General features: G+C 36.4%; 1 protein-coding gene across 1 annotated transcript; it reads right to left on the minus strand.

Annotated features, from left to right (window-relative positions):
• Positions 1–636: 636 nt before the first annotated feature.
• LOC137011529 (protein kinase Npk) lies at positions 637–21,545 on the minus strand. The gene is made up of 12 exons (XM_067374438.1): positions 21,392–21,545; positions 16,927–17,107; positions 14,349–14,436; positions 12,027–12,128; positions 11,866–11,931; positions 11,751–11,779; positions 11,506–11,643; positions 10,375–10,461; positions 7,197–7,271; positions 6,354–6,460; positions 4,538–4,679; positions 637–1,533 (listed from the first exon to the last, which is right to left on the minus strand). The coding sequence occupies exons 1-12, from the start codon at positions 21,460–21,462 to the stop codon at positions 1,186–1,188; spliced, it is 1,434 nt and encodes a 477-aa protein (XP_067230539.1). The 5' UTR covers positions 21,463–21,545; the 3' UTR covers positions 637–1,185.
• Positions 21,546–22,654: the final 1,109 nt, after the last annotated feature.

A 22,654-nucleotide genomic window follows, 5' to 3' on the forward strand; every position in this document is an offset into this window, starting at 1 on the left:
CAGATACCACAGCACACCTTCAGGGGTCTAGAGGAGTCCATGCCTCAAAGGGTCAGGGCTGTTTTGGCAGCAAAAGGGGACCAACACAATATCAGGAAGGTGGTCATAATGTTATGCCTGATTGGTGTATATATACAGTGCAATTAATATTAATAAAACAATCAGCTTAAAATAAACTTTAATTTTTTTTCTTTCCCCTGAATAACTGTTTGTGTCCCAGTGTCAGCTTTGTCATAATTATAGCAGAAATATATTACCTTATATTGTGGTTCTTAAATAGGTCTTATAGCATTATTTTGACCTGTTTTATCTATCACATAATTTGAAGTATCATTTATGCCAATACCCCAAACAATGCAGGACAAGTTCAGTGCAGAAATGTAATACTCTGTGTTGGAGGTTTGTTCAAATCCATAAACCTAAGCTTGAGCGATAGTAACAGTCTTGCCTCAGCAAGCACCATGAATTAAGTGGTCTTAGGATAAAAGTAAAAAGGCTGAAGACATATTTCCTTGATGGAAGTTTTGAAAAAACTCAGGCAAGTGAATTAAAATATTTCGTTTAACTTAAAATATTTTTAGGTAAATACTGGAAATGTTCCCTTGCAGTTTGACCCATTTCACACAAGTTTTTCAGTATTTCCTTTATTTTATAAAAACTTCAGGGCTTTACAAAAACACAGCTTCAGAAATCCCATTAAATCTCACCTCACACTTTATAAATATTGTAAATGTGACTATCTCACAGGGGAAATCTCAGTATTATCTGGTGTTTCACTCAGAGGAGGCAGAGGTAAATCCCTCCTACCGATGGTAAATCCTGCCATTTATGGGCATTTATGCAGTACCCTGTATCTTCCCAATTACAATGCAGTATCGTTCATCGTGCCTGATATTTATCAAAGGGTATTTGTACTGGTTAGCCGGTAAATTCAGAAAACAGCCCTACTGCTTAACAGGGCAGTGTAATATTCTACTCTGGATCAAATAACGCATTTTTTTTTTTGCACTGAAACATACCACACATGGGTGCAACAATCTTTTAAAATATTCAGATCAATCTTTAGTTTAAACTTCTAATTACAACTGTTGGAAATTGATTTTACTAGCTCAGACTCGAGATATTTGACCTTAGACCGGCTGTAACCCCATCTAACCCCACCCTATCGTACTGTGCTGCCCTGCACTAATCGCTGTCATCGTCAGACCAGCCAAAGTCGTCCATGGTGATGGCCATGTTCAGTTTACGTCCTTCACGGACACTGCAGGACTTGGAGGAATTCTTCTTTGCTTGCATGTTCAACTGCATCCCTGATTGGCGGATGAGGTTACCGCTGGGAATGTTCATATCCAGGTCAAACACACCCCCGAATCCCAGCATGAGCTTCTGTAGGCTGGCCTGGCCCAGATCCCCGTTATTGCAGGTTGATGAAATCTGACAGCTGACCTCCGAGCTATTGCTCTCCTCCATGTGAGCCTCATAGAAGGACTCGGCACTGAGAGTGGCCGCCAGGGGGGAAATATGTGAAAACAGCTGCAAAAAGAACATGAAGTCAATTAAAAGTTTGTAGATAGTCATTAGAATTAGAGGTGGAAATGTACCTGAACACTTACATTTAGGTTAATGGGATACTACAGTGTTCCTATTCTTTCTGATATATACATTTTCATCATTTTTCCATGATAAGGATTTTTTAAAATATTTTTAGAGATACTGTATACTTACAAACATTATTTCTAGCTGAATAAATACTTTAGAACAGATAATATAATATTAATGAAATAAAAAGCCATTTAAGAGAGTACACTCTTCTTAGAGAGTATGCATTCATGACTGTTTCTCAACACTCTTAAGTACACTTTAAAGTAGTACACTTATTTTAATCTTGACTAACATACTAAAGCACATTTAAAATACAGGATTATAATTTTAACTGTAATGTGGTATTCATATTAGTATTTGTATTACATGTAATGAACTTAAAGGGTTAGTTCACCCAAAAATGAAAATTCTGTCATCAATTACTCACCCTCATGTCGTTCCATACCCGTAAGACTTTAGTTCATCTTCGGACGCAAATGAAGATATTTTTAATAAAATCTTAGTGGCTTCTGTACCTCCGGTGATAGCCTACACAACTACCACATTGTTGCTTCAAAAAGTTTATAAAGAGATTGTAAAACTAATCCACATGTATCGAGTGGTTTAGTCCAAATTTTCTGAAGAGACTCAATCACTTTATATGATGAACAGATTGAATTTAGGCTTATAAACATTGATCAGCAAACATTGATCAGCTTCCTCTTGCGGAAGCTCAAACGAGCTGCGTAACACACAAGAATGAACCTCATTGGTTCTCACACGTCAAGCAGACATGCTTGAGCTTCCGTTTACCACAACTGATGTGAGAGTTGATGAATGTTTACATGTGAATAAAAGCCTAAATTCAATCTGTTCATCATATAAAGTGATCATGTCTCTTCAGAAAACTTGAACTAAACCACTCAATTCATATGGATTAGTTTTACGATCTCTCTATGAACTTTTTAAAGTATCAAAGTGGTAGTTGCGTAGCTGTCTACGGAGGGACAGAAATTGCTCAGATTTTATTAAAAATATCTTCATTTGTGTTCTGAAGATGGACAAAAGTAATTTGCAATGACATGAGGGTGAGTAAATGATGACATAATTTTGGTGACAATTTTTGGTTGAACTAGCCCTTTAAGTCCTACTTAAGTGGCCCAAAAAAGCATTGTAAAAATCGAATACATTTTTATTTAACTGCAATTAAAGGTGCCCTAGAACATTCTTTCACAAGATGTAATATAAGTCTAAGGTGTCCCCTGAATGTGTCTGTGAAGTTTCATCTCAAAATACCCCATAGATTTTTTTTTTAACTGCCTCTTTTGAGGCATCATTAACTATGCACCGATTCAGGCTGCGGCCCCTTTAAATCGTGCGCTCCCTGCCCCCCGAGCTCTCGACTATAAAACAGTGCATAAACAAAGTTCACACAGCTAATATAACCCTCAAATGGATCTTTACAAGATGTTCGTCATTCATGATGCATGCATGCTTTGGATCATGTGAGTATAGTGTTTATTTGGATGTTTACATTTGATTCTGAATGAGTTTGATAGTGCTCCGTGGCTAAAGCTAACATTACACACTGTTGAGAGATTTATAAAGAATGAAGTTGTGTTTATGAATTATACAGACTGCAAGTGTTTAAAAATGAAAATAGTGACGGCTCTTGTCTCTGTGAATACAGTAAGAAACGATGGTAACTTTAACCACATTTAACAGTACATTAGCAACATGCTAACAAAACATTTAGAAAGACAATTTACAAATATCACTAAAAATATCATGTTATCATGGATCATGTCAATTATTATTGCTCCATCTGCCATTTTTCACTATTGTCCTTGCTTGCTTACATAGTCTGATGATTCAGCTGTGCAGATCCAGAGGTTAATACTGGCTGCCCTTGACTAATGCCTTGAACATGGGCTGGAATATGCAAATATTGGGGGCATACATATTAATGATCCTGACTGTTACGTAACATATGTTGAGATTCGCCTGTTCTTCAGAGGTCTTTTAAACAAATGAGATTTACATAAGAAGGAGGAAACAATGGTGTTTGAGACTCACTGTATGTCATTTCCATGTACTGAACTCTTGTTATTCAACTATGCCAAGGTAAATTAAATTTTTGATTCTAGGGCACCTTTAATATGTAGTTAAGTGTCTGAAAACATAATCAATTTGCACGTAAGAATATTCTTTTAAAGTATATTATTTCCGTGATAAGTAGTCTTTTAAAAAGTATTCTAAAGCACCCTTCTTTCTTTCTCACCAGAGCACAATACTGTCTTATGCAGATTTTCTCTACTCAGATGACCTACTATGTCTGACAAAATTTGCACTACACAATCAAGGAACACTACCACTAATGTTGCACACAATGCAAAGTTTGTTTGAGTCCAGACTTTGTTAAAGTTTCACTTCTCCTTTGTGACTTCCTACATTATAGGAATGCTGCAGATCATGTGAAAACACAACAATCTCAGCATACTAAAGCTGTGCATTGTGTGTAGAGTATCATGTAAAACTCTCGATTAAAATCATAGTGTGTAATTTCTTTCTCCTATCTCAGATTAACATGCAGAGACAAATAAGTCATTCATAGATGGATTTCCACCAGAAACAGTAAACACTGTGACACTATTAAAACATCCAGACCAGCTACTTTGGCGTTTTGGATCTGTTTGTCTGTACAATCACAGAAAAGAGGAGTTTGAGAATCCACATGATCATTATGATATTAAAAAATTCTGCTCTGACACACTTCATGAAGGTGAAGTGTCCACTAGTGTAATCAAACAGAATTGCAATATAATAATGGCAATAATTAAGGATTCTCGAACTCACCCTTTCTGGATTGCAATATTATAGATTATGTAGTACATAGTAAGCAGAAGTGTGGTTGCAGGTGAGTAGTTATTTTAAACACAGAATGGTGAAGACTTACAGGGGTGCAGGATCGGGATCTTTCCATGAGTCTGTTTTCCCACTCTGTCAATCTTCTTTCTCTTTCCGCCAGCTCTTGCTCCTTACAGCTCAACTCCCTCTCCAGCTGCTTCAAGCGTTCCAGCGTCTCCTCTATCTCACACCTTACACAGGAAGACACAGGAAGTTTTACAAACACAAAAATCAATCCATCTGCATGCAAATATCAAAATAGGGAATAATCATTTTGCTATTACATCAAAATGCACCTTTGACCTAAAAGAATTTGACTGCAATTTCTGTCTGTGCCAGCAGGTGGTACTGTATGCTAAACAATCAAACCCCCCCACACAAAGCCTTTAGTGTGGCTATTTATAAAAAGGTATGTGAAGTAAGGCCAGAATGCCCCCCTCCTCAACCCCTCTGCCCTCAAAAGCCATATCAGCCCCTGCCAAAACCTCTCCACACACACTCTCAAAACTTTCCTTCTGCTAGAATTGATTTCTCTACCACTCTCATGAGGAGTGTTTCCAGAATGTCTCACCCTCCCTCTTCCTCCCCACTTATGCTCTACGCTTTTTCCATTCCTCTCAGTTCATTTCTCCCTTCATGCACTGCAGTGCTGCTAAAGTCCAGCACCCATTGTTTGTTTCCTCCATTTGTCTTTGTTCTTGCAATTCGTACATTTAAAGAAACAAAACCTACTCTTGCTATTTACAGAAGTTTAAAAGCAAGTGTCAAGTTCAATACCAGTTAAAATTCACAGAAAGTAATTTTGATCATTTTTTAAAATGATTTAAGCTTCATATTTCTGCTCCAAAATACCTCACAAGTGTATTTTAAGTACATTAATGAACATACACATTTGTTTTGCTAGTTTTTACAAATTAATGGACGAATTGAAATATTTTTCTTTAGTAATTTCCACATTGTTCATGGCTCTAACATTTGGCTTCATTTGGCTATTGATTGTTATATGTGCCCAAAGTATACACTTTTTACTGTTAGGTTATGTGTCCATGTTAATCACGCTTGTGTCATTTGTAGCTATTATTTCTTTAAACAATCAATAGAGAAAATAATACCTAACTCTTTTGACATCTTTGCCATAATGCTTATAACCATAATTGTGAATAAATTAAATAATTCTTAATGTTTACATTTTTATATAGTATATTTAATTTAAAGGCCCACTGAAGTGCCTTGAAATGCGCAGCATTATTCAATATGTTGATGTAATGTCCACTGGGACAGGGCGGTACATATCGAACAGCTCCTTCCCTTTTAAAAAATTGCTAATAGCTATTTGTCTATATTATATTAGCTGTTGAGCTTGGTAAAGCCTCATTTTCTTCTTATCTCTAACCGTTTCTCCTCCTAATCTCCTCCATATCGCTTTAAAATATAAGATTCTGTGCAGAATTCAAATAGGTTCGATACGTTTTCTGGTCTTGCGCCTACTCGTGCATATCATCTGCTATGTGCTATTGTGTGAAAACAGACTTCATTCGCCCTAATGGAAAACATATTAACACTGTCTGAATCGTTCTCTATCCCCTATATAGTGCACTATGTGCCATTCACCATGTAGAAATAGTAAATGCGTGAACAATTTTAGCCGCAGTTTCAGCTTCTATTTATAGAGGGGATCGGAGGGGCTGATGAGCAGTTTGATGTCATCAAAATTATTGATTTTGAACACTTATATCTTCTAAATGTGAATTTTGTCATTGTTTTGGAGTACACCAGCTTATAGATAAGAGTAAGACTAACATATTCATACTAAAAGCACCAAAACACATAAAAAAAGTTGCTAGCAAGTTCTGGACAGTACGTACCTCCACTCTGCTTTGTTATGTAAGAAGGAGTTGCACTGGTCCGGCAGTTTGCTGTCATTTTTCATGGTCTCTAGCGTGCTTAGGATCTGTTTGAACTGTGGCCTTTCCTGGAGATGACAGAGCAAATTTATTATGGTCATTCTTTAAATAGCACAATGTAATACAGCAACTAACTCAAAGTGAAAAAAAAAAACAAACTCATCCTCATCCTGTCTCACTTTTTTGAGTGGTCAAAGCACGTTCTAGCTTACACCTCATTATAGCTCACTTGGGAACTATTAAAAATGCATAGGCCTACATCTTAAAGAGGGCCTATTATGCTTTTTTTTTTTTTTTTTTTTTTTTACATTTTTAACTTTCTTTAGTGTGTAATGTTGAGCATAAATACTATCTGCAAATTTACAAAGCACAAAGTAACTCCAAAGGGAGTTTCTGAACTGTTTCTAGTCTTGAGTTTTCTTCCAGGAACGTACACGTTACAATATTTCTCATTTAAACAAATCCTGCCCAATGCATACACAAAATAAAGGGGCAAGGACTAGTTGAGTTGCGCTATTAGTGTGTTGAAACTTGAGGTTATGCTAAGGGCCGCGACATATCCCAAACAGTTAACCAAATACTCTAATTCTCCACTCAACCTGCGTGATTCTTGTATTCTTGTTATTTTGGACTTGATGTGAAGATGTTCACAAAGATGCATAATTTCATTTTAAAATCTTGATTTGTTGTGAAAATCCAAATTTGATCCTAAGACCTAGGTTATTGTGATGTTCCTCAGTTTATAGGATTCAAGTGATACTGAGCATTATGTGTACTGAATTTCGGCTCTGTTCCACCAATTACCTTGGGCTCTGCAGTCCAGCAACATCTCATCAGGTCTGCAAAGCTGGCGGGGCAGCTGCTGGGAATTGTCGGCCTCTGGAACACATAACCCACACAAATACCACAGACACATGCACACACATTAGAATCCATTTCAAAAACCCATTATAGCAGCCATTACATAAAATTCTAATTTTGAGTCCCAACACAACTGCTGCAAAGCGGTCCTCTGGGCTAAGTTTACATCACAACTCAAACGGAGCGTATATCTCCATGTTCAAAGAGTCTGATATATCATAACCAGTATATAAGGATTAACAAAGAGCTTTTACATGGGCGCTGTTTACATTACTAAGTGATAAAATTGAGTTCTCACTCAAGATAATGGAACTTTAAGAGCATGTGAGGAGAGACGATGTAATGGAGACTTGTCGAATCCCATTTGATAAGCCACACATGTAGGAATGTAATACTGTCCAAGTGGCTCGCCCAATAGAAGAGCAGCTCTAATAAACATATTGCACATAGTATTATTTCTGACAAACTGCCTTAGCACTACACATAATCATGAGCCCACGAGAGAATGGAAAGTGCTCCTTTCCTCTGGGAACTTAACATAAACCAAAATATCTTTTTATCCATCGTTTGACCTCTCCCACTCCCCTTCGCCAACATTTTCTCTTATAAGTACTTGCTCCCTTCCTCTCTGTCTCAGGCAGGGATGTTTATCTAAAAAGGTTTCCTGACTGTCCCCCTACAGCACTAAAACCACTGTGGTCTAATCCGATCTTCAGCTGATGGCATCACGGCAGAAGCGCATAAAGAGAACCACAATATATCTTAACTCTCTGTGAAGCATGCCAGTGCTCAATAAAAGTTGCAGTGGTTCTTGTACACGCACAGAGCGAAGCCTTTAGATCAGTTCTCTATAAATAACCAACTAAAGCAAGCACTGGAATCCATGATCATACTGTTCCGTTACCCACAGGATGAACATAAAACATGACAGCTCCAAAAATTTATCAGTCAGTGTGATCTAGATACAAAGTCTGAAATTTTAATCAGCGAAATTGACCTTCTAAAATACATTCTTTAGGACAAACTCTTAGGAAGCATCGCATATAGCATTTGTGGGGAATGCAATACCACAACTAACTGCGACAATCCCAAGATGGCAGACAGTATAGCTAATAATCTGATTGATGGCTCAATCGAACTGAGACCTTCATGTAAACACCTCCAAATGAAATTTCAAAGGGATTGGAAGGGGTGGTGTATTACATGAAATAATCCAGGAAAAAAATTAAGCATGTAAAAGCTTGAATTCTACCATTTTCTCAACTGGATTCAAAAATACCTTGCGCACAGCACACAGTGCCATGATTCATATGTTTACATTCGTTTACATATGTTTACTTTACATATGTTTATTTATATCTTACAAACTGGGCAGTGGAGGAGACTGAATGTTTAATAAATACTTGCTAAAAAGCTCTTCTGACATATACAGTGGCATGAAAAAGTATGTGAACCCCTTGCAGAATCTGTGAAAATGTGAATAATTTTAATAAAATAAGAGGGATAATAAAAATGCATGTTATTTTTTGTTTAGTACTGTCCTGAGTAAGATATTTTACATAAAAGATGTTTGCATTTAGTTCACAAGATAAAACAATAGCTGAATTTATTAAAATAACCCCATTCATAAGTATGTGAACCACTGATTCTCAATACTGTGTGTGGTTACCTGATGATCCACGACTGTTTGTATGTTTCGTGATGGTGGTTCATGAGTCTCTTGTTTGTCCTGAGCAGTTAAACTGAGCTCTGTTTTTCAGAAAAATCCTCCAGCTCCTGCAGATTCATCAGTTTTCAAGCATTTTTGCATATTTGAACCCTTTCCAGCAGTGACTGTAGGATTTTGAGATTCATCTTTTCACACTGAGAACAACTGAGGGACTCAAACACAACTATTAAAAACGATTCAAACATTCACTGATGCTCCAGAAGGAAACACGATGCATTAAGAGTCGAGGGGTGAAAACTTTTGAATTCAAATATCAAGGTAAATTGTACTTAATTTTTCTTCCAGGAAACATGCAAGTATCTTCTGTTGCTTCCGAAGGGCAGTACTAAATGAAAAACAACCTATATTTAAACAAAATAAGGAAAATTGTGACATCTTCATCCTGTTCAAAAGTTTTCACCCCTCGGCTCTTAATGCATCGTGTTTCCTTCTGGAGCATCAGTGAATGTTTGAATCGTTTTTAATAGTTGTGTTTGAGTCCCTCAGTTGTTCTCAGTATGAAAACACAGATCTCAAAATCCTACAGTCACTGCTGGAAAGGGTTCAAATATGCAAAAATGCTTGAAAACTGATGAATCTGCAGGAGTTGGAGGATTTTTCTGAAGAACAGAGCTCAGTTTAACTGTTCAGGACAAACAAGAGACTGATGAACAACTATCACAAAACAAACAAACAGTCGTGGATCATCAGGTAACCACACAGTATTGAGAATCAATGGTTCACATACTTATGAATGGGGTTATTTTAATAAATTCAGCTATTGTTTTGTCTTGTGAACTAAATGCAAACATCTTTTATGTAAAATATCTTACTATCTAAATAACATGCATTTTTTATTTTTAAAGTTTAAGGTTTATATAAACAGAACTTTCAGAATCTGAAATCAAAGGTGGACTATTTTATGCACATTTATGTGTTATGTATTTTTATGCTCAAAGTATTGCGTCATTAGCTTAGCAGCATGCTAAGTGAAATCCACTGTTTGCAAAACTATTTGCTGACTATGTAACCGTCACTTCGGAGTGCATCCCGTATTTGTAGCTGAAAACATGATCAAATCAGGCAAAATGTGATAAATGAAAACCCCAGGGGGTGGTGAATTCCAGCTCATATTCTGTGGAAATATGAGTTCTGTGGGCACAGACTTCATGTGGGCCTGTTTATGAGGTTTCATTCTAGTCAGGATGCAGCTGTCTATGTAGGGCAGAGGGCAGTTCACTAGGCCAAGGAAAAAGTCTTCCAGAGCGACATAATCAACAATGTATGACATGGACATATATTCATAGGAAAACTGGTACACTTTAACAGTAATACAACTACACTAACATTGTAAACATTTATGTTGTGGTTCTACAGTAATAACATTTGGTATTGTGGGATACTGTGCAGTACCTCATGTTTTTCCACCACCAACCAGGCCACCTGCAAACCCTCAAAACCTTTAAATGGCACTTCTCTGGTCAGCATCTCCCACAATACCTGCAAAACCAACCATAAATCAGACAACGTCCATACATCCTGGCATTACTCTCTAAAAGAAAAAAACAAAGCTGGCATATTCCACAACACAATCATATATGGGGTGAACAACACTTGGAATGAAGGTTATGCAGACTGTGCTTGAAATAACAATTAATTCAGACAGTCAAACATATATAGACACACAGCCTTGTGTATATATATCCTTGAACGAACAATTATTTAAATAATTTCAATTACTTTAGACTGATTCTAATCTTAAAATACAGTCCTCTGCATTTTTAGCTAAGAATTAAAGGACCAGTTTACCCCAAAATTTAAATTCTGTAATCCTGTAATCCCAAAACGGTATGATTATCTTTCTTTCATGGAACACAGAAGACACAATGAAAGTGAATGAGTAAACCAAAGAAAAATTATGTTTCATTCTCTCACAAAGCTGTTGTATAGCTTCAGAAAACTTGGAATATACTGCAGTTGTATAGACTGTGGCCATTTTATGCTATCAATATATATATATATATATATATATATATATATATATATATATATATATATATATATATATATATATATATATATATATTCAGAAACCATTCTTATATGCTGATTTGGTGATCAAACTTCTTATTAAAATCAATATTGAAAACAGTTGCATTTCTATTGCTTAACATTTTTGTGGAAACCATGACACTTTTATTTCAGGATTCTTTGATGAATAGAAAGCATTTATTTAAAATAGAATGCTTTTTTAACAATGTAAATGTATTTTCTGTGTCAGTTTTGATCAGTTTAATGCATCCTTGCTGAATAAAAAAATATTAAATTATGTATTAATTAAATTCTTTAAAATAAATCTTAATGAGCCCAGACTTTTGAACGGTAGTGTACGTCAAAATCCTTGAAAAATCCCCATTGTGTTGAATGAAGGAAAGAAAGTCATATGATAAATGATGACAGAATTTTCATCCTCAAACTATCCCATTTTATGAACATTTTTCTTTACAGGGACACAAAGAATAAAAAAACAATATGAAAACTGACCACGCCGTATGAGTAGGTGTCACAGGTTTCTGAGACGGGTAGACTCTGGATCACTTCAGGGGCCATCCAAGGGAACGTGCCCACCAGAGACATGTGTGTTGTGTGAGAAACCAACTTAGATGCTCCAAAATCACAGATCTGACTCAGACAAAAAATCCATTATACAGCGACAGCCACATTGATTTTGTGGAAATCTTAAGATTATATATATGGATGTGAATTTAAAAAAAAAACAGGAAACACACCTTTAATACATTGTCTGCTGTTAACACAACTAATAGAGAGAAAAGAAAATAGTCATTGGTATATAATCATCATGTTTTGCTTGTGAAATTGCTCAGAGCACAGCTAAGAACTCACCATTTCTTGACTTCAGGTCTCTATGAATGACTTTCACTGGGGCCTCGGTATGTAAATAATGCATTCCTACAGAGAAACAAATCACAGAATCAGCCATTAGCTCATAAGGAAAATGTGACTGAGCTCATTACATAAACACATGTGTTCATTCAGACACATACCTTTAGCAATTTCCATCGCCCAGGTCATTACTTGATCCATATCCATCTCCTCACTGTCAGCACTGGATAAATATTCATACAATGATCCTCTGCTGGCATATTCTACAACACAAACACACATACCGTAAACATATCATCACATGTGTCATATAAATGTTGTGGAGCTGATATATAATGCAGGTGAAAGCTAAATAATTCCATTGTTATATGGATGCCAAAATATAATGCAAAATACACTTTCACAGTCAATTTTGAAGTGGTGTTGGAAGAAAAAAGTACATTTTGGATCTCATATACAGTAAAAGTTTGTTTTTGCTGCATTTATTTGACCAAAAATACAGTAAAAAAGGTAATACTGTGATTTTTTATTTTATTTTATCTTATAATGTAAGTCATTCTGTGATGACAAAGCAGTATTTTCAGCATCATTACTCCTCAGTGTCACATGATCCTTCAGAAACCATTCTAATATGCTGATTTGCTCCTCAAGAAACATTTCTTATTAATATCTATGTTCAAAAGTATTCATTTAAAAAAATCTTCAAAAACAAAACTGTACTGGCCCCAAACTTTTTGAACAGTAGTGCATTTTTACAGTATTTATGAATGTGTATTGCTTGTCATTAGCTATGTTTTCATTAGGACGGGAATGCCATGATGTGCATAAATTCTAAAAATGCACATAAAAATGCGATCAATTGAGGTTGGATAGATTTTTCTTCCGATAAAAAGACAAAAGAGAAAAAGACACATTTAACAAATAAACCCTTGATGCGCAACAAAATACATGACTTTGTGACAATTTCATTTCACAGCATCTCAAATGTTGGTTTGATCATTCTGAAATGCCTGAGCCAAAGTCTGTCATCAAAATGATTTGGTATAATGACCTTCCAGAAGAGTCTCACATGATTGTGTCCACAAAACACCATGGATCCTAACGCAAGATAACATGACAGTGTTTATTATTTACTATAACAACTTCCAATATAATTAAAGATATTTTGCACCAATTTCCCAGGAAGTGGCAATTTTGTTCTCTTGAACACATGGGATGGAAATGCTGCTTTATTCACAAATGTTTTATGCAATATTACAATTTTGCATGCAAGTTAAATTCGCAACTTTGGATGGAAACATAGCTATTGTAACCAATTTTGCATACTGTATAGAGAAGAGACATCCAGAGAGAGAGGCAGGATGAACAAACAAAAAGCTTGTCTCATGTTGAGATGTCAATCAATACATGAGATCATCTATCACCAACCCTCGAGTGAAGTCAAACACAGCTTAGCACACTCAGGGTTTCCCATTTACACACACACACACACACACACATGGAGCAGATGCTGGCAGCAGGAGTTAGAAGATGACAGCATGCACAAATGTTAGATTTACTGAATACCCAGCTGACCAAACGCTCTGAAGAGCCGCCGAAAGACATGCTCTCGAGAAATGATTAGGCCACATAAATCTGCTCATAAGCGCATTTACATCCCTGGAGACAAAGATCACAATAGGATGTTTAAAAAAATGGCAAGACAACAGTGTAAGCGTGTAAGTGTGCATGTGTCCTCTTGATGAACTCACCTCACACCCTGATTACACACAAAGCTTTACATTCACAACAACATGGCAGTAGACAGTAGTAAATTTTTGGGATATCATAGCATCCCTTACGAAAGAATAATCACAAAGGAGATCTCTATAATATCTTATCTATTTCTCTTAGACAGCAATGAGATGGAATGGAGAACAAATGGAGACTTCTTACAGCTCTCACATTTTTTTCTCTATTTAAAGTTGTATCTTCATTTGTGTTCTGAAGATGAACAAAGGTCTTATGGGTGTGGAACGATATGAGGGTGAGTAATAAATGACATAATTTTCATTTTTGGGTGAACTAACCCTTTAATGTTTTTGAAAGAAGTCTCTTCTGCTCACCAAGGCTGAATTTATCTGATCAAAAATACAGTAATATTTAGATATATTATTAGATTTAAAATACCTGTTTTCTATTTTAATATATTTTAAAATGTAATTTACTCTTTCGATGGCAAAGCTGAATTTTCACCGTCATTACTAGAGTCTTCAGTGTCACATGATCCTTCAGAAATCATTCTAATATGCTGATTTAGTGCTAAATTATTACTGGTGCTCAATTATTGATAATGGTTCTTATTATTATCAATGTTCAAAACAATTTTGCTGCTTAATATTTTTGTTGAAACTGTGATGCAATAAAAAAAAAATGCAATAAAAAAAAGCAATAAAACCTTCATCTGGGATGTGAAACAGAAAGAGATCACATTTTATTATTACCTGTGACAATGCCATAGTTGGGTGCTTCCAGAACGGCTCCATAGAACTGAATAATATTTTTGTGGCTCAGGACACTCAGAATCTCAGCCTGGATGAGGTGAAGGAAAAAAAAAACAGATGCAGAGGTGAAAGTCACCACACTGCGGTCAAACACTGAGGCTCAAATGAGTGCTGCATCAATGTCATAAAACTATTTTTTCATTACAGTATGTCGAGGTCAAATATTACACTAGAAATGTACGTGAACATGGAGCCATTAGCAGTATTGTGGGACATGTCCGCTGGGACTCAGACTGAATGGCATCAGCCAGGAAAGCTGCTAAACTCCAGTAAACAGCGGAACAGACTCTGGCAGTGCTGCTGAGCATGCATTAATACTGACTGTAACACACACTGCCTGCAAACCCACATTAAGATGCTACATTTTACACTTACAGTATATCAAATTGGCTTTAGACAAAGAGAAATAGAGAAAGGCGGGGGAGAGATGATGGGAGACAAAAAAGAGAGACGGTCATGGAAAACTGTAGATCCCTTCACTCCCCCTCTTTCATGCCAAAAAACAAGTCTGATGGATGGATGGAAGACAGGAAATGATGTAACAATGGCTACATTCACACAGGCTGTGTCCAAGATATTTTAGATTTAGTCCGAGAGCTTTCTGTCCAACCATTGAAAATGTACGGTATACTGTCCATGTCCAGAAAGGTAATAAAAACATCATCAAAGTAGTCCATGTGACATCAGTGGGTTAGTTAGAACTTTTTGAAGCATCTAAAATACATTTTGGTCCAAAAATAATAAAAAAATATGACTTTATTCAGCATTGTCTTCTCTTCCAGAATCCTTTCCATTGAATTGATTCCATTGAATCCTTTCATGTGTCGGCGTTGGTAATGCACTTTTACGTGGTTGTTTTTGGCGATTAGGAAATCCGCGACATGCACACTTACGCACCATTTTAAAAAATATAGCAATACCAAAATACAAACAATGTAGAATAGCTTGAATACAGTGTGCGTCTCCCTCAGACTGTAAAGCTCGGGCGCACCGGATAACACGTCAGCAGCGTCACTGTGGAGTCGTGAATCTGGATTGACAACAGACCCGGAAGAGAAGACAATGCTGAATAAAATAGAATAGTTTTTGTTATTTTTGGACCTAAATGTATTTTTGATGCTTAAAAAACTTCTAACTAACCCACTGATGTCACATGGACTACTTTGATTATGTTTTTATTACCTTTCTGGACATGGACAGTATACCGTACAAACACTTTCAATGGAGGGACAGAAAGCTCTCGACTAAATCTAAAATATCTTCAACTGTGTTCCGAAGATGAACGGAGGTCTTATGGGTTTGGAACGACATGAGGGTAAGTCATTAATGACATAATTTTAATTTTTGGGTGAACTAACCCTTTAAGGCCCCGATATACTTCAAGTGAAATTGGAGAATGAACTGATGAGACGTCATTTCGAACTAAATCAGAAGTTCAAAATGAAGTTCGTTTGGAGTTTTTTGGGAGGTTGAAACCGCTTGCCAAAGTGAACTTTCCGTAAAAATATCACTCCAGCTGGTAAACACCTTCGTACTAACATTGGTCTGTGGCGATTACGTGCTATGTAGGTGTGCGCTGAGGCTCCGCCTTCTTTGACATGGAAATTTTCTCCGATTTATTTCCTCTGTTCAGTCTGTTGAGGTCAGACGTCCACGAATGAAAGCATGAGAGACACTAGAGAGATGCTTTATAGTAGAAATTCTGATGAAATGAAACACTGGCACTAGTTTTCATGTTTAATACTGTAAAGTTGCTTGCTTTTAAGCAATCTATTGTAGTTTAGTGTTGTACTAGTACTGAATTGCAGAGCTTGTGCACACATATAATAAAATTCTTATGCTTTATTTTAAAAAATGCTTGCTTTTTTTCTCACTTTGCTGTGTATTTATTTTGTTATTGAGAGGAAAGCGTGCAGCACATATTTACATGTTCATCTAAACGTCGCTCTCAGCAGAGTGGGCAACGTTGGGATGTTCGCTAACCATATATCGCTGCTCAAGTATTTCGAACTTATTTTTACCCCTAAGCGAAAAATGAAAAAGTACTTTGCTGTGAGTATATCGGGGCCTTGAGTGAAGTATGTCATCTGGTATTGTTCACCTACTGTTTTATGTATAGTGAGTATCCGGACATCCTGCTTATTTGATGTACTGCTTTTTGCATATTCTGTTGCATAATATGCATATCCTCACTTTCAAAACAAACCAATCTATGCATGAACACAATTGCGTTTAGCACTTCAAACAGGCCTGACAACTGTATTCTGATTCTGTGTGAATGTAGCTGATATAAACAGCTATATAAAAAGTTATATATATGCATATATACAACTTTAACCATATACAGTATGTAGTCGCCCAGCTCAACTATAAGGCATGAAGATATTAAGATATTATAAACATTTACATCATGATTTTCTGTAAAGCTGCTTTGAAACAATGTGTATTGTGTAAAGCGCTATACAAATAAAAATAACATTGAATTGAATTGAATAACAATAAATTTATCTGAACTAACCTCATCATCAATTTTCAGCAGTTTTTTAACAGCCACTTCTTTGTCCTGTGAGATCCAGTGTGCCCGATACACGCTCCCAAAACTCCCACCTCCGCAGTTCTCATAAAAGCGGATGTCATCGAAGCGGATCTGAACGAAGCTAGCACTGAGGGACGACATCTCATACTGACATTTACTGTGGCTGTAGAAAGAGAGAGACAGACAAATATGAAGATGATAAAAAGCAACTATTCAAGTTTTGACAAAAAAAAAAAAAAAACAAATTGAGAGAGAATAATAATACTTTCAAGCAGAATTTTTTTTTCGACTTCAATTAAACAACATCCAGAGTTAACTATTTTATCAGTTTGCAATGTTCCTTTTTGCTGATCAGGATTTTTTTCTCCTTGAGTTTTCATTTACTCTCCCAAGTTTTTGTTTTGTTTTGTTTAGTCTTGTTGATACAAACCTCTTCCTTACAAGGAACCCTGCTGAAAAAATCCAGCATAAACCAGCATGAATTCCATGTTGGTTCAGGCTAGTTTATGCTGGTTAGAGCTGGTATACTGCTGGTCTAGCTGGTGGACCAGCATAGTAATGCTGCCCTTAAGCAAAAATGAGCTGGTGTGGCTGATCCACCAGCACTCCCGCTTCCCATGCTGGTCACCAGCAAACCAGCATCTCATGCTGGGCCCAGCATGCAAAAAAGCATGCGGCTGATTTTGAATTCTGTCAGTTTTGAGTTCATGGTGACTTTAAACTCTAAATAAACAACACCATGACTTCAGCATCACCATTGTTAAAGGTGCCCTAGAACCAGTTTTTACAAGATGTAATATAAGTCTAAGGTGTCCCCTGGATGTGTCTGTGAAATTTCAGCTCAAAATACCCCATAGATATTTTTTAATTATTTTTTTTAACTGCCTATTTTGGGGCATCATTAACTATGCACCGATTCAGGTGCTGCTGGCCCTTTAAATCGCACGCTCCCTGTCCCCCGAGCTCTCGACTATAATACAGTGCATTTACAAAGTTCACACAGCTAATATAACCCTCAAATGGATCTTTACAAGATGTTCGTCATACATACTGCATGCATGCGTCAGATCATGTGAGTATAGTGTTTATTTGGATGTTTACATTTGATTCTGAATGAGTTTGATAGTGCTCCATGGCTAAAGCTAACATTACACACTGTTGGAGAGATTTATAAAGAATGAAGATGTGTTTATGAATTATACAGACTGCAAGTGTTTAAAAATGAAAATAGTGACGGCTCTCTTGTCTCCGTGAATACAGTAATAAACAATGGTAACTTTAACCACATTTAACAGTACATTAGCAACATGCTAACGAAACATTTAGAAAGACAATTCACAAATTTCACTAAAAATATCATGTAATCATAGATCATGTCAGTTATTATTGCTCCATCTGCCATTTTTCGCTATTGTCCTTGCTTGCTTACCTAGTCTGATGATTCAGCTGTGCACAGATCCAGACGTTAATACTGGCTGCCCTTGTGTAATGCCTTGAACATGGGCTGGCATATGCAAATATTGGGGGCGTACATATTAATGATCCCGACTGTTACGTAACAGTCGGTGTTATGTTGAGATTGGCCTGTTTTTCTGAGGTCTTTTAAACAAATGAGATGTATATAAGAAGGAGGAAACAATGGAGTTTGAGACTCACTGTATGTCATTTCCATGTACTGAACTCTTGTTATTCAACTATGCCAAGGTAAATTCAATTTTTGATTCTAGGACACCTTTAAGCTTCCAACAGCTCTTTCAAACTATTTAAAATCTACAAGTTGGAAAACAACAAGGCTGTGAAGCTGACTAGTGAGTAGATGAATTTTCCTGTTCGATGTACTGATGTATAATGTCCCCAACAGACTCATTTAACCACTTTTTATAATCACAAGTGGAGTATCACTGGTGTATTTTATGTTGTAGAATAAAACATGAAAATATCTTGAGCTTGTGTTAACCATAGACCTTATTTTAGGCATTTAAACAAGAACTCATCGAAAAAACCCACTGACTTCAGGACAATGGAACCAGAAGTGCAATAATGCTAACATGTTCACATAACTGCAGAATGACTTGGCATGTATCTGCCTTCAGTCCTTCAGTGGATTCTGCTACATCTGCAAATGGACTCCTGCCACTTTTGTCTACACTATTTTACAGGCATTATGAGAACACAAGAACAGACAGAATAGAGAGGGGGGTAAACAACAACTGTAAAGTTTTGGATTACTGTTCAAATAGAGATTAGGGATTTCTGTTCCTTCAACATCCTTCAAATATAACACCAGAAGAATAAGATAATAATTAGGGGAAATGTAATCATCTGACTACAATTTTGAACTATAATTCATAATCAAGTTTAACAACGCTCTGAAAACTATGGTTTATTGAACTGGACACTGCAGAAGACAGGAAGTTCAGCACTTGTTGATGTGTTTGTTTGCACTAACAGTTGCAGCCATGAAGAACTGTGGAGTCAAAAAACTGGACATATATGGATATATTATTGGTATGTTGCTCGCACAGAACTTGCTGTGACAATGTTGGAACAGGCCTGATAATTTTTCCTTGATTTCCCATTTCTCTATCATATTCCGGTATGGCTGGGGGCCACACAGGGTTTCTGTACACAGCTCTATCATATTCGGCCACCTAGATAGCTAGATAACATCTATATAAAGATCCATTAATGTACTAAAAACATATTTAAATCAGTTCATGTGAGTACAGTGGTTAAAAATTAATATTATAAAATGACAAGAATATATTTGGTGCACCAAAAAAAAAAAAAAAAATAACGACTTATACGATTTCAAAACACTGCTTTATGAAGCTTCGGAGCATAATGAATCAGTGTATCGAATCATGATTCAGATTGCGTGTCAAACTGCCAAACTGCTGAAATCACGTGACTTTGGCGCTCCAAACCGCTGATTCGACACGCTGATTCATAACACTCCAAATCTTCATGAAGCAGTTTTGAAATCGGCCATCACTATGTAAGTCATTATTTATGTATTTTTTTTGGCCCACCAAAAATATTCTCGTCACTTTATAATATTAATATTGAACCACTGTACACACATGAACTGATTTAAATATGTTTTTAGTACATTTATGGATCTTGAGAGAGGAAATGTCATTGCTGGCTATGCAGGCCTCACGGAGCCATCGGATTTCAACAAAAATATCTTAATTTGTGTTCCGAAGATTAACGAAGGATTTACAGGTGTGGAACAGCATGAAGGTGAGTATTAACTGACAGAATTTTCATTTTTGGGTGAACTAACCCTTTAAGGTTCTAAACAGCACTTTCAAAACATGGTTCTTTACGAAAAATGGTTCTATTCGGCACCAAAAAGGCTTCTACTATTGTTACAAGTTGAAGAACCCTAATCTGTTAGGGTTTAGAACCATTTTATTAAGAGTATATTAGCTTTTTGCTGTGGTGTGACAAATAAATTTTTTATAAGTACAAATCTTCCGTGTAGTCTTTCAGTGGGGTTATAAAAGCGACATGCATGTATAAGAATAAGAACAATGTTGTTTAAAATAATTATTAATCCAATCCCACTGAAGGATACTGCTTGTCAACTAACCACTTGTGTGTTCCAACAGTTTTTCCAAATTCAGGAGTGCACATCTGTGTAGAAATTAATGTTCAGGAAACTTTCACACCAGCCTCAAGTTTGCTTTCACCTCTAATGTAGTAAACTCTGATGTTGTTGTAGTTAGTGTAAATGGGGTCTGGTTTCTTATGCATTACTAGTACATGCGTCACTCTTCCCTGAAATCTATGACCTAACCTCAGATTGGTTTCCCCGGTTTAAAAAGAACAAGCTATGTCCCGCAGACCCACACAGTCTATCACATAAAGAGCCCCCAGTCGCTAAAAACAACCCGCTTATCATCACTGTGGCCCGTTGGCTGTGACATCAGGGGCCAACAGGAGGCAAATGTGTCACACGTTCGACTATTCTTAACTAGAAACAGCTCATTCATACCTCTGACTTGATTCATTGCCAAAAACAAAATCATAATATTTAATAAATCATTATTAATTGTGCAAAGTAATAGCAAGGAATATACAACTTTAATATAAAACATTCATTTATAGTATTTCCACATCGCACATGTGTCCATATGCACATTAATGTTCTGCGTAAAGCAATTTGTAAATGTTGCTGTTGTTGTTGTTCTTAGGTTTATTGATACTTTTAATTCACCACCATTTCATGTTCACTTGGAAGAGTTTGGAAGATAATTTTGGAGACTGGAATACTTTTGAAATATATTTTGGAAAGCAAAAACATTAGTGACAGACATTTGTCACACTTTATGTCAAACACAAAATCAGCTGCAGAATTAAAACTCTTTCCAATAATGTTATTACTATTAACACATACATAGTATAATGTCTATTCTGATTAAAATGTAAAAGCATCTACCTGTTATTCGTGTTTTCCGTGCGGTCCGGTGAATCGCGTTGGCCTGTCGCTCTCTGAACAATCCCAGTCATAAGATAATATGCGGAGCCTCATTGTCTCGTGTTACTGCACTTCCATAAGAGGACACTCGCTTTGGACAAGTGGACAAATTATGAATCCTACTACGGTAAAGGATTGGCTAATGAATATTAACGACAAAAAGACGTTATGTGGTAATCACATAGGAGCGTTGTACGCGTAACGTAATTAATATTCATGATTCAACCCCCTGCGCCACGATCATATCAGAGCCGTTGGATTCGTTTATTCGTCAGATTAGCGCCCGCCCACTGGCGCTTCAGTCAATGACGTAAATGGAAGTCGCCATGTTACGTAATTAATATTCATTAGACGTGCATTCACCATAGTAGAATTCGTCAGTAGTTCTTGAGAACAGATAACGGTGTCACACATTTAATGACAATGGCAATAGCGCCTCCACACGGACAGCCAGCCAGTGAAAGGGTATAAAACGAGAAAATGCAAATTAATAAATATATGTTAGCTGCAACACTTCCCACCAGTAGAGTCATATGGCAATAGAGTCTATACTGTTTAATGTAGCATTTGAATATACATGAATTATCGCTCTGTTAAAGGATTAGTTCACTTTCAAATTAAAATTTCCTGATAATTTACTCACCCCCATGTCATTCAAGATGTCTTTCTTTCTTCAGTCGAAAAGAAATTAAGGTTTTTGATGAAAACATTCCAGGATTTTTCTCCTTATAGTGGACTTCAATGGAGCCCAAACGGTTGAAGGTCAAAATTACAGTTTCAGTGCAACTTCAAAGCATTCTACTTGATCCCAGACGAGGAATAAGTGTCTTATCTAGAGAAACCATCACTCATTTTCTAAAAAAAAATTGTAAAATTTTATACATTTTAACCATAAATGCTCATCTTGAACTAGCTCTCTTCTTCTTCTTCTCTATTAGAATTCCGGCAGTGTAGACACTGCTAAGTGTATTACTGCCCTCCACAGGTCAAAGTTTGAACTAAATTCTCATATACAATATGCTAGTGCAAGTATATAACAGCTAGTACAAACTCTGACCTGTGGAGGGCAGTAATACACTTAGCAATGTCTACATTGCCGCAATTCTAATAGAGAAGAAGAGAGCTAGTTCAAGAAGAGCATTGATGGTTAAAACGTATATAATTTTTTATTTTATTTTTTTTGAAAATGAGCAATGGTTTCTCTAGATGAGACCCTTATTTCTC

This window comes from Chanodichthys erythropterus, chromosome 21 (genome assembly GCF_024489055.1).
Source record: "Chanodichthys erythropterus isolate Z2021 chromosome 21, ASM2448905v1, whole genome shotgun sequence".
NCBI lineage: Eukaryota > Metazoa > Chordata > Actinopteri > Cypriniformes > Xenocyprididae > Chanodichthys > Chanodichthys erythropterus.

What these genes read in the sequence shown, in the direction of transcription:
- LOC137011529 (XM_067374438.1), bottom strand. Translation starts at nt 21,462, where the DNA reads ATGACTGGGATTGTTCAGAGAGCGACAGGCCAACGCGATTCACCGGAC. An exon ending in TGCTGAAAATTGATGATGAG is followed by an intron (nt 14,437 to 16,926) that starts GTTAGTTCAGAT and finishes CACCTCATCCAG; the next exon opens with GCTGAGATTCTGAGTGTCCT. An exon ending in AGACCTGAAGTCAAGAAATG is followed by an intron (nt 11,780 to 11,865) that starts GTGAGTTCTTAG and finishes TCTCTCTATTAG; the next exon opens with TTGTGTTAACAGCAGACAAT.